At 40.1% G+C, this 10,663-nt stretch overlaps 1 protein-coding gene across 1 annotated transcript; it reads left to right on the top strand.

The window, feature by feature from the left end:
- The first annotated feature begins 326 nt into the window (after window positions 1–326).
- Window positions 327–8,476, top strand: MSMO1 (methylsterol monooxygenase 1). Its single transcript, XM_027883921.1, has 6 exons — window positions 327–375; window positions 2,041–2,346; window positions 3,007–3,155; window positions 4,004–4,130; window positions 5,876–6,030; window positions 7,514–8,476. Exons 2-6 carry the CDS (start codon window positions 2,092–2,094, stop codon window positions 7,719–7,721), a joined length of 894 nt encoding a protein of 297 aa, XP_027739722.1. The 5' UTR covers window positions 327–375; window positions 2,041–2,091; the 3' UTR covers window positions 7,722–8,476.
- Window positions 8,477–10,663: the final 2,187 nt, after the last annotated feature.

The raw sequence follows: 10,663 nt of genomic DNA, 5'->3' as shown, positions 1-10,663 counted from the left end.
CGCCAGGAGCTGGCGGGCAGCGGGTCCCGGCCCCCCGCCCTCCCTCTGCCATCCTGGGGCCGCTCCCAGCCCCCACTCCTTCCCCCTCCCGCCGCTCCATGCCGGGGCTGTTCCCGCCGCCGGGATCGCCCCATCGCGTCGTGCGCGTCACGCACTCACCCCCGCCCCATTGGCCGCGCGCCGCGGTCTCACTATCCTCACTCCACCCCTCCAGCCAATCGCGGCGCAGGACACCCGGCTCCGGCCCCGCCCCCCTGCCCGCCTGACCCCGCGCCGCCGCCCGCAGCCGGCCCATGGGCGGAGCGGGCGGGCCGGGCGGTGTTATTGGTGTCGGAGCGCTGCTGCCGACTGTGCTGCCGCCGCCACCGACACCAGGTGAGGGGCCAGGGCTGCGAGCGCGGCTCTGTCCGGACCGGGAGGACCAGGGGGACCGGGGTGGGGGTGCCAGGCGTGCTGCGCGGCTCCTGCCGGGGCGCCCCGGGCTGAGCGCGGGGGCCGCCGGGCGGGCGTCTCCCCTCGGCGCTCCGCGCGTGGGAGGCGTGTGCCCGCGCGGGGCGCGGCGGGACCGACGGGCCTGGTCCCGGTGCGGCCTGGCCGGGGGCTTGTGCGGGGGTCGGGGGGGAATGAGTAAATTGCCGTGGTTGCCGCCGGCTCAGGAGCTCGGGGTTGGGAGCTGCCTTGGCGTCTGCTGGGATGCTTCTACTGGTAATAAGACACGGCAGCATCTTGATGCTGTTGCTAAGAAACAAAACGAAAAAATTAATTAATGTTGCTGGATGCTGGCTTAGTGTGTTACTTGGTGTATCAGAGTGATTAACCATTGGAACAGGCTGCCCAGGGAGGTGGTGGAGTTACCGTCCCTGGGGCTGTTCAAGGAAAGACTGGATGTGGCACTCAGTGCCACGGTCTAGTTGACAAGGTGGTGTTTGGTCATAGGTTGGACTCGCTGATTTCAGCCTAATTGATTCTGTGATTTATGTTGGACCCAGGCTAAGCCTAAGAGCTGAGGACTGACCCCTGTCCTCTGGCCTGTGAGCTGCAAGGATGTTTGAGTCTGGAAGATGGACCTGTTAGAGGCAGGTCCCGAAAGGAGGAGAGTCCCGAAAATGGTCAGAGGAGACATCGCCTATAGGGGGAGGCTGGGAGAGTTAAGGTTGACCAGCCTGGTGAAGAGGAGGCTCCAGGGACACTAGTTTGGCCTTCTGGTACACAAAGGGAGCTTTTTGTAAAGGCTTATAGCAACAAAGCACAGGGCATCGGTTTTAAACTAAAAATGGTGAGGTTTAAGTTAAGCATAAGGATGACATTTTTCACAGTGAGAGTGCTGAGGCACTGGAACAAGTTGCCCAGAGAAGTTGTGGATGCCCCATTCCTGCGAGTGTTTGAATGCCAGGTTGGATGGGGCTTTGAGCTACCTGATCTAGTGAAAAATGTCCCTGCCCATCCCAAGAGGGTTAGACTACAAATGACTTTTACAGGTCCCTTCCAACCCAAACCAATAAGCAGCCTAGTCTGTGAAAATGGCACAAGTTCAGGGCCCCTGCAGGAAATGCAGCCTCTATGCTTTTGGGAGCTGTGATGCAAAGTCCATTACACAGAGCAAGGTGGATTGCCTCAACCCAATTGCAGTGTTGATGTAATTTGCATGAATTTTGGCTCACAGCTATGAGAAGAATGGGACTGGATAATCAGGAGATCACAGTTAATTAATCTATTAACTCTCCTATGAACCTTTGTCTGCTCTTTTAGGATCAAATACAATTATCCCACAAAAACCTTGAAATAAATTTATTTAATAATTAATACTTCTTTATCCTTTTTCTCCCTTGACCTAATGTCAAAACTTGAGCTGATTGTCTGTCAAATCGGTTTGCCTCTCAAACCAAAGTAAAGCTTTGTTCTTTCAGATTATTCTGTAGAAAGAGAATCTGTATTTCCCCTCTTTTCCCAGTTTTTACTTTAAAACTATGTAAGAGCTATGACAGGCAATGTTTTTTTCTCTGAAGATTAACTGTTGGTAATTTTCTGTCTAAATTGCAGGTTACTTACAACTATAGAAGAGCTGTAATTGTGATGTTTTATGCTTGAAGGATGGCAATGAACGACAGTGTTAATATCTTGAACTCTGCTTATCTGGCAGTGGAATATATAGACTCTTTCTTGCCTGACAATCCCCTGCAGCAACCATTTAAAAATGCCTGGAATTACATGCTGGATAACTACACAAAGTTCCAGATTGCAACTTGGGGATCACTTATAGTTCATGAAGTTTCATACTTTTTGCTCTGTGTACCTGGATTTGTCTTCCAGTTTATACCGTACATGCAAAAGTATAAAATACAGCAGGTAAGAGACAGTTGTGAACTATACACTTCCTGATTTGTCTTTGAACACATCAAGTAGAGCATATAAGTGCAGTATCCTAGTTTCCAATTTTATCTGCCATTTTATCTGGTCATCCTGGAAATGACAGAGTAAAATGACAGAGTGTATGTGAATATATAAAGTTTTCCCCCCAGTTCACTGTAATATGAATTGGAAATTAATAACACCAGCTTCTGAAACTATTACAGGGGTTGATAAAATATCTCCTGCAAAAACTGGAATTTTTCAAGACCATTTTTTTATTCTTCAGCTTCTCTTTGTATTATTTTAGCAATGAAAATGCACTCTGTGGTGTGAAGAAGAAAAGCAAACTTGGATTGTGTTAAACTGTTGAGTATGAAGTGTTCCTGCTGACTATAAACACTGAAATAACAAAAATAGTTTGGGGTGACTGTCAAAAACAACTCACATTAAAACACTAGCTTAGAAAAACAGAATGTTTTGATGAAACTGAATCCAGTCCTTTATAATTTGTGTTGCCTGAGTTAATTTGTATTATTGGAAGAGGTACTGTCTGTCTTCCAAGGTGAAATGAAACTGACTCCAAGTGAATTTTTGCAGCACTTCAGTTATGTGTAATGGAAACATGTAACACAATTGATTCTTTTTGCTTCTTTTTAGGATAAACCAGAAACATGGGAAAAACAGTGGAAGTGTTTCAAAACACTCCTCTTCAATCACTTCTTCATTCAGCTTCCTCTGATTTGTGGTACCTATTACTTCACAGAGTATTTTAACATCCCATATGAGTGGGAAGAGATGCCTAGATGGTACGTAGATTTTTCTGATATGTTAGTCCATTACATACAGTTGGAGGCAGAATATTACAATTAATGTCTAATAAGCAATAATTTTTTGGCAGTGTACACTGTGTGTTAGTCAAGGTTCTGTTGATGATGAACTGCTGTAAGAGCTAATTAGAATTTTCTAGATTTTTTTTTTTAAATGGCCCCAAATTGTTCTAATCCTCAAAAGAAAGGGGATTAGGAGGGAGTTTATGGAAGTGAAGCAAGATTCATTGTAGTGTGGTTTAAATGTTGGACTTCAGAGGGTTTTATTTATCCATTTTTTTATTCATTTTAAGTGTTTATTCCCTCCACCTTCTTTATATCATAGCAATAGGGTGTTCTTCAAAGGAGAGACCACCACCTGCTTCACAGTCTCTTTTCTTGCACTAAACTGATACACTTCTAAACTAAGCTGAATTACCTATGAGTGCCCCCACCTCCCCTACTCACACCCTGATATCGGTTCTTTACCACGGAAGGTCATCCTTCTTGGAAAGCCGTTTGCTCCCTGGTTTAGAGAGCTGATGCATCTCTGTATTTTTATATCAAGGTCTCACACAGTCTGTTTTAGACTGCACGTGTAGTATTGAAATGACAGCTTGTTACACTGTGTGCTCACTTCAGCATTTCAGCAGATGAGTTGATAAACACCTTTTTACCTCGCAATTGGTGTTTTTAGCATGTTGAAGTAGTGTCAGTGCACTCTTGTTCAGTCAGTAAAAGGTATAATCATTTCTGACCGTTATTAGCATATAAACTAGGATTTTCTTTTCCAGGATTGTGCATCTGCTAGTGTATTCTATAAATAATAGCTCTTCTGTTTTTTAAAGGTATGTTCTGGTTGCCCAGTGTTTTGGATGTGCAGTGATTGAGGATGCCTGGCACTATTTCCTGCATAGATTGCTGCATCACAAGAGGATTTACAAGTATATCCATAAGGTTCACCATGAGTTTGTTGTATGTATTCGTTGATTTTTTTTCTTTAACAATAGTTTATAGTGTATGTTTCATGTAACCTATTTAAACATGTTATTTGAAAGACCTAAGAAATTTTGCATTCCTGTGACAGTGAGATAGATGTCTTTTCTTGACTTCTTTGTCAAGAACAGTCATCCATTTTGTTCCTGAAAACGTCTCAAGTGATTTTATTTCATTTCATGGGAATGAAAGATTGCACTCTTGCTGAAGTTTGATCATATCTGTTGAGCGAGGTGAAGGCGGCTTTTAAAAGTTTATGTGTGGGTCTCACTGTAAAGAGAAGGAAATAGTAAGTTTCTGGTTTTGGTGGTTTGTCAGTTCCCTACCACCTGGGCTGTTATCTAGAGCATATGAATCCCCAGAACATGATCATACAGGCAGCTCTTGCACAACCTGGGTGTGTGCGTCATACGTGTGATTCAAGGAAGGATTATAGCTTTGGATGTGGGCCTCTGGAGCAGTATAGCCCGTTGTGCAATACTGCATCAAGAGCACAGTGCAGCACAGAGATTTTGGGTGGTTCTGCAATTTAGTGATGTTGGAGCTGGCACTGAGCACCAGGTAATGAGCCACACTTGGCTGGAGGAGACATTGTTGCGAGACAGGTGGGCTCAGCGGTTCTTGCACCTTACAGTTAATATCCTATGTTTGTTAAGATGGGCACTGCCTCTGGATCACAGGAGTCAGTGCTACTGTGTTTGTGCACTGCTGTGTTTCAGTGTATAACCTATACTGTGCCAGAGTTAACTGCAAGCTTCTGGGTTAGGGATGCTTTATACACGCTGCCAGTAATAGAGGAGCTTGGTATTGATGGATGCATGCATATGTACAGACATCTGCTGCAGCAGCTGCTCTATTCCTCTTGCTCTTGGCAGCCCCTCAGGTCTCTAGCTGGAGCAGCTTTTGGCCATTATTCTTGAGAGTGGTTAGCAGTTGTCCAGAAGTGATGTCGGCTAATGGCCGCTTCACTAAAAACTTTCTTGACAGCAGAAAGGGATGATTTTAAAATATCCCGTTAAGACAAAGTGGAATTTATTTTTTTCTGATGATTTTATTTATAACCTTCAGCATTAGGTTAAAATTTTTTAAATTGTTCTCTGTGTTCTACCTTTGAAAATTCTGTGGAGCGTCTTTTTTTGGTAAATCAAATGTAGGAATTACTGGGGTGTGTGTATATATATATAAAGGAGACGAAATGTTTCATATCAATCTCAAAATAACATTTGAGTGGTATGAATTTATTTTAAAAAATTATCAAAGGTGAAGGATTTTTAATTTTTATAATAAATTTCTAAATGAGTCCTGCTTCTGAGAATATTTTGGCTTCCTTCTTTCTTCTGCTTCCAAGACTGGATGTATAGCAAAGCTGATAGGAGCTTGCCAAACACTTTAATATTCCTGAAATAACGCTTTGACCTGGGGTAATGGTAAGCCTAAATAAAAGTTTTCAACTTTTCAATTAGTAGTGAAGTGTTTGGAATTACTAATGGAATGATAATCCTTCTGACCTTGGAATACTGTTTTCCCAATGAAGAGCTGAATACATGTGTTACAGCCCTTTCTCAGTCATACCATTTTCTTTGCCCACAACATCATTCCGTGTGTCCTGTTGTAGTCTCGTGCAGTAGTGGGAAGGGGAGAGTGTCACAAAATGGTGATTCTGATTTTAAGGTATATATAAAGTTGAAAATGGTGACTTTTTTCTGTGTGTTATCTCTTTCTAGTCTCCGTTTGGAATGCAGGCGGAATATGCTCATCCTCTGGAAACACTTATCCTTGGAACTGGCTTTTTTATTGGAATTGTTGTTTTCTGTAACCATGTGGTTCTTCTGTGGGCATGGGTGATATGTCGCTTGATGGAAACCATTGACGTACACAGGTGAAATGCTCATTGCTTTTTAATGATTGCTTTTTCTCTTGTCCCTAAGTCTGTCTCAAACTTACCTGTCTCTTTCACTTGAGATATACTTTTTATTTTGCACTGAAATGCTTTTATGTGCCTTACAAAGAATGACGCAACCTGAACAGTTATCACTGTTTTCTGTTTTAAGGTAGCGTTAACAGCAGGTTTTACTGATTAGAGGGGTGTGGACTGTGAGCTAGAGCTTCTCAAGGAGGGTTTGAGAAGCTATGTGCCTCATTATGATGTCTATCTCAAGTGATCTTATGTATATTAGAACAGCAAAAATCAATTATATAAAGTGATATTCCAGCCAAGAGCTCTTTCTGTTTAACATTTTGTCATACTGTTTTCTTGGGCAAGAGAAACTTTATGCTATATGAACCACTGATTCTCTTGAAAATAAATACATACTTTTCTTCTGTTTATTTGTTTATTTATTGCAGCTAAAAAGGACAAGACTTCTTGTCTCTTTAGTAAAACTGACTTCAAATTTGGCTCCAAAATGGTAGGGTAAATCCCACTAGGCTTAGTTTAGTTCATCTACAAATAGGTGAGCTTTCTTTCCTATATTGAAGAGGCAGGGGTCATTAAGAGTTCATTTTCGAAATGCTAGTGTTAACACTTGACCTTGTATTTGTAAATATTTTATGAAGCATATAGTGTCTTACTGCAAGTTGAGTGTCAAGTGTTTTAGTGAAACACAAACTACTAGTACACTCATCATATAAAACATTGCTGGTTTAGTTATATATTGCTTGTAGACTTCTCAAAGTATATGTTGTGACATAAAGCAGTAGATGCAAAACATGAATTTCCTCTGGTAATTGTCATTTTAGTTCATTGTCCACAGGGGGCGTTTATAACAAATTAACTTGTGCTCTCCCCGCTAGGTGGTGGTAGGTTGCTTTCCAGTACAACTAAGCAAAGAGTTGAAATTCCTCTAAAGTAAACTGTTCTGCTTTTAATCTTACTGTACTCATATATTTGAATTTTAAATATTTGAAGAACTTGCAGTAAGCTGAAAGTAAGGGTAGGCATAACTGTAGTTGATTTGAGATGCTCTGTGATGAACTGCTGAGCTGATATCCATAGCTTGTCACTAAAAGATAGTGTTACTTTTTGTTCCTCCTTCTCAGCATCACTCTTAGTTAAAACTGCTAAGCTGGCAGGAAGTCAGCCACTGTGATTTTTTTATGTTACTTGCTCAAATTTTTTTGCCTAGTAAATTGAGCGGAAAAGCAAGTGCCAAAGCCATTGTGGTTGAAGAATCCTTTGGCTAGGATTGGAGGGATCTTGTTTTCATACTGAGCCAATACCATAGTGATTATCTCAGGGCCTTAGAATACCAAAAAAAAAATTTTTATTTTATAAAAATGACAAGTTAGTGCCTATATTTTGTAGTTTATGTCTTGGGAAAATCCTTACCATGAGTGCTTTTCTTTTTCTTTCTCCCCTGTAGTGGCTACGATGTTCCGCTGAACCCTCTTCATTTGGTGCCTTTCTATGCTGGGGCCCGTTTTCATGATTTCCATCACATGAACTTTATTGGCAACTATGCCTCAACCTTCACGTGGTGGGACAGAATCTTTGGTACAGACTCTCAATTCATTGCCTATCAAGAGAAAGAGAAGAAGAAACAATTCGTAACAAAGAAGAAGGCTAACTAAATTTCCAGTGTAAAAGTCAACTTTTGCTTTTCTGTAAAGCAAAATAGTGATTGGTTGTTTAGTGTAAATTTTGTTCCTTGGCTGAGCTGTAGAGGAAAATGGCTAATTAAACTGCAGTATCTTTCTAATGGGAATGTTTTCTATTTTATACATAAGTACTGCATATATTTTAACTACAGATGTAAAGATGATGGAAAAAAACCCTGAGATGACTTGTGTCTATCTTCTTCTTTTTTTTTCTTTTGACCAAAAAAAGAAGTCAATTTTATCTATAATGTTACCCATTTTGGATCCAGGTAGAATTGTACAGGTCATTGAAGTTGGTCTTAGGTTTTTTTAATATATATTCTTAAATTTGTAATATGAAATAGCAGAAGATATTAACTAGTATCATCACTGTATTATTTAAATATTGAATAAAAGTTGCTTAAAACCAAAACCTCTTGTTACTAGGAAGCTTGGACAGGTCTTTTGCACACTGGATAATGTGAACTGCTAATAACAATATCTGGTTAAACATGAGTTAGCAGAGACATTCCTGATCTAGATTTATTATGTTATTTTAGATTACAGGTAAAAAGAATAGAAGGTTTTATTTGAATAAACTGGTTTTTGCTGCTCTTTTGAAGTTGGTCTGTCAGTGTACTTAGCATTTACATTACATTCTTCTCTATGTGTTGTAATTTGCTGAACTGACTCGTTGCTATATTTGCACTTGTGACTGATGAAATAAATGTGGTCTGGTTTGATTTGTGTATTATACTTTTCATATGCTTTTTAATACAAAGCTGTCATAAAAACCACGTAGGATATAGTGTCTTACTCTTCATTTCTTCAAGGAGGAAGTATGGTTTGCAGCAGCTCTGTCAAACTACTAACAGAGACAGCAGTAAGAAATGGAGAACATGCGAATTCTGCTGGTTTGTACTTCGAAGGACTTGGACACGTAACTGCTCAATGTAGCAAGAATTTATGGGCCAAGTGCATTCTCAAGTTAAGATACAGCTTGATAGCAAGGAGAATCTCAAAATCTATTACCTGAGTTGTACCAGTAACAAAAGCAGTAGTCAGATATTTTTGAGTCTACTTTATATGTTTGTCTGTTGCACAGGAAATAATAGTGAAAGTATTTGAGAAGGGCTTAAACCCTTACAAAGATCTTATATTGTCATGTCAGCTGTTCTTTAGTCTTCAAATACCACTTCATCTACTCTGTAAGTCCTTTAGAGAACTTTACAGTGTTTTAAGACCACACCTGAATTTTCATGGTGCTTTACACACAGTCTGGTATAATACTCAAAACAGGTACTCCGGTGAAAGTGCAGATGAGATCAGACTTCTAACAAAAACCCAAGTGATGTGGAGTGACTCAAATGTTACTTGAAATATGGGAGTAATTCAGATTCCTCTTCTGTATGTGTTTTGTACAAGCTTTTATTTCTCTAACACAGTTGAAATTCAATGTTCTTCCCTCTAAGAAGAAGTAAAAATATTTTACTTTGGCAGGTGAACGGAAGCTGAAATTCCAGTTTTTAGCAGGGACTGCTACTTTAGGCTTGTTGAATGCATGTGCCCTGTCAGCCTGAACTCTCCATGGTGGAAGTGACCCCTTTAATCAGATTTTGAAGATGGCCATTATCCTCTCATTTGTCAGCTCCCACTCCCAGCCTGCAGCTGCAGCTATACTTAGCTTTATTTTACTGAACCGTTAGCCTAAAAACACAAGGAGCTTTCAGAGCTTCAGATTTTCCCTGTCTGCATCATTCTATTCACTGCTTCTCAGCCCACTGGCTTGTGCCTACACACACTGTCGCAAAATTATGCAAACCCACGAGCCAGTTTCTTAAATATTCCAGTAAAGGTATTTGTAAAAGCTTGGTGTCCCAGTTATTGGAAAGCTCAACTGGAGTCCTAAAAGGTTGATAGGATTGACTTACAAAATTGCAGTGTTTATTCCATTTTTTAAGAGGTAAAAAAAAAAAGAATGCAATTTTAAAGCTATCATTTGTGGCACTGTGCTTGGGGTTTTTTGGACCTTTGCTCATTACTTGAATCCATGTTTTTCTCACACCTGTTGCTGTTTTAGTTTTTTTGGTTATTTTATGTACATCCTTAGTGTACAATGTGATCACATCATTGTTTTTATCCTCTTTCTTTAAAAAAATCCCTAGAGAATTCTGTAAGCTCTGCTTTATAAATTTTTTTTTTTCTAAAAAAAAAAGTGCCTTCTGGAACTCTCAATACAGGAACCTGCATTTGAAAAAAACACAGACTTGTTTTGCTGCAGGACTAGATCTGCATTTTACCAGCACCTCACCACCTTTTCAAATGTAGAAATTTTTTTTATTTTTTACTCAACAAATGGTGAGTAAACGACCTATCTCATTACCTCCTATATTTTGTGCATTTCAAGAATGTGTTAGGCAATTCCATTTTTGATATTTTAGGCCTTTATTAAATAAGACTTTACTGATTTTCCCCTCCCCCATATTTAATGAGAGGGACTACAGAGTAGTTCTGAAAATGAAGACATTTTTGTGCAACTGTAAAAATGAGAGCAATGTATGGGTAACAGTTTTGGGTCTTCATAACACACAACAAAACCTTACACAATCAGTTGTCCTTCATTCTCTTTACCATGGAGACAGTTTTAAACGCAGTAAGCTAGGGAAATAAGTGGGGAAGGAACATTTTCCATCACATAATCTTTTCCTGAAAGTCCAGTTTAGTTTAAATAAAGCACATCTGTGGGAAATAACAGTTTGTGCTGTCCTTAGGACATGGCAATAAGTAAGTCCTATGAAAGCTATGAATTAATTTTTGGGGTTTTATGTCAAAAAACATGGAAACTTGAAAAATGTAATAAATTGTTAAGATTAGGATTGCAAAATAATCGACTAGTTCTGGTGGCTGATGTGAAATAGTAAAAAAGGCAATTTATT

Source organism: Empidonax traillii, unplaced genomic scaffold, assembly GCF_003031625.1.
Source record: "Empidonax traillii isolate 1590-97213 ecotype Southwest subspecies unplaced genomic scaffold, ASM303162v1 scaffold137:size1056949, whole genome shotgun sequence".
Lineage (NCBI taxonomy): Eukaryota > Metazoa > Chordata > Aves > Passeriformes > Tyrannidae > Empidonax > Empidonax traillii.
This window is presented reverse-complemented; position numbering and strand designations above follow the sequence as displayed.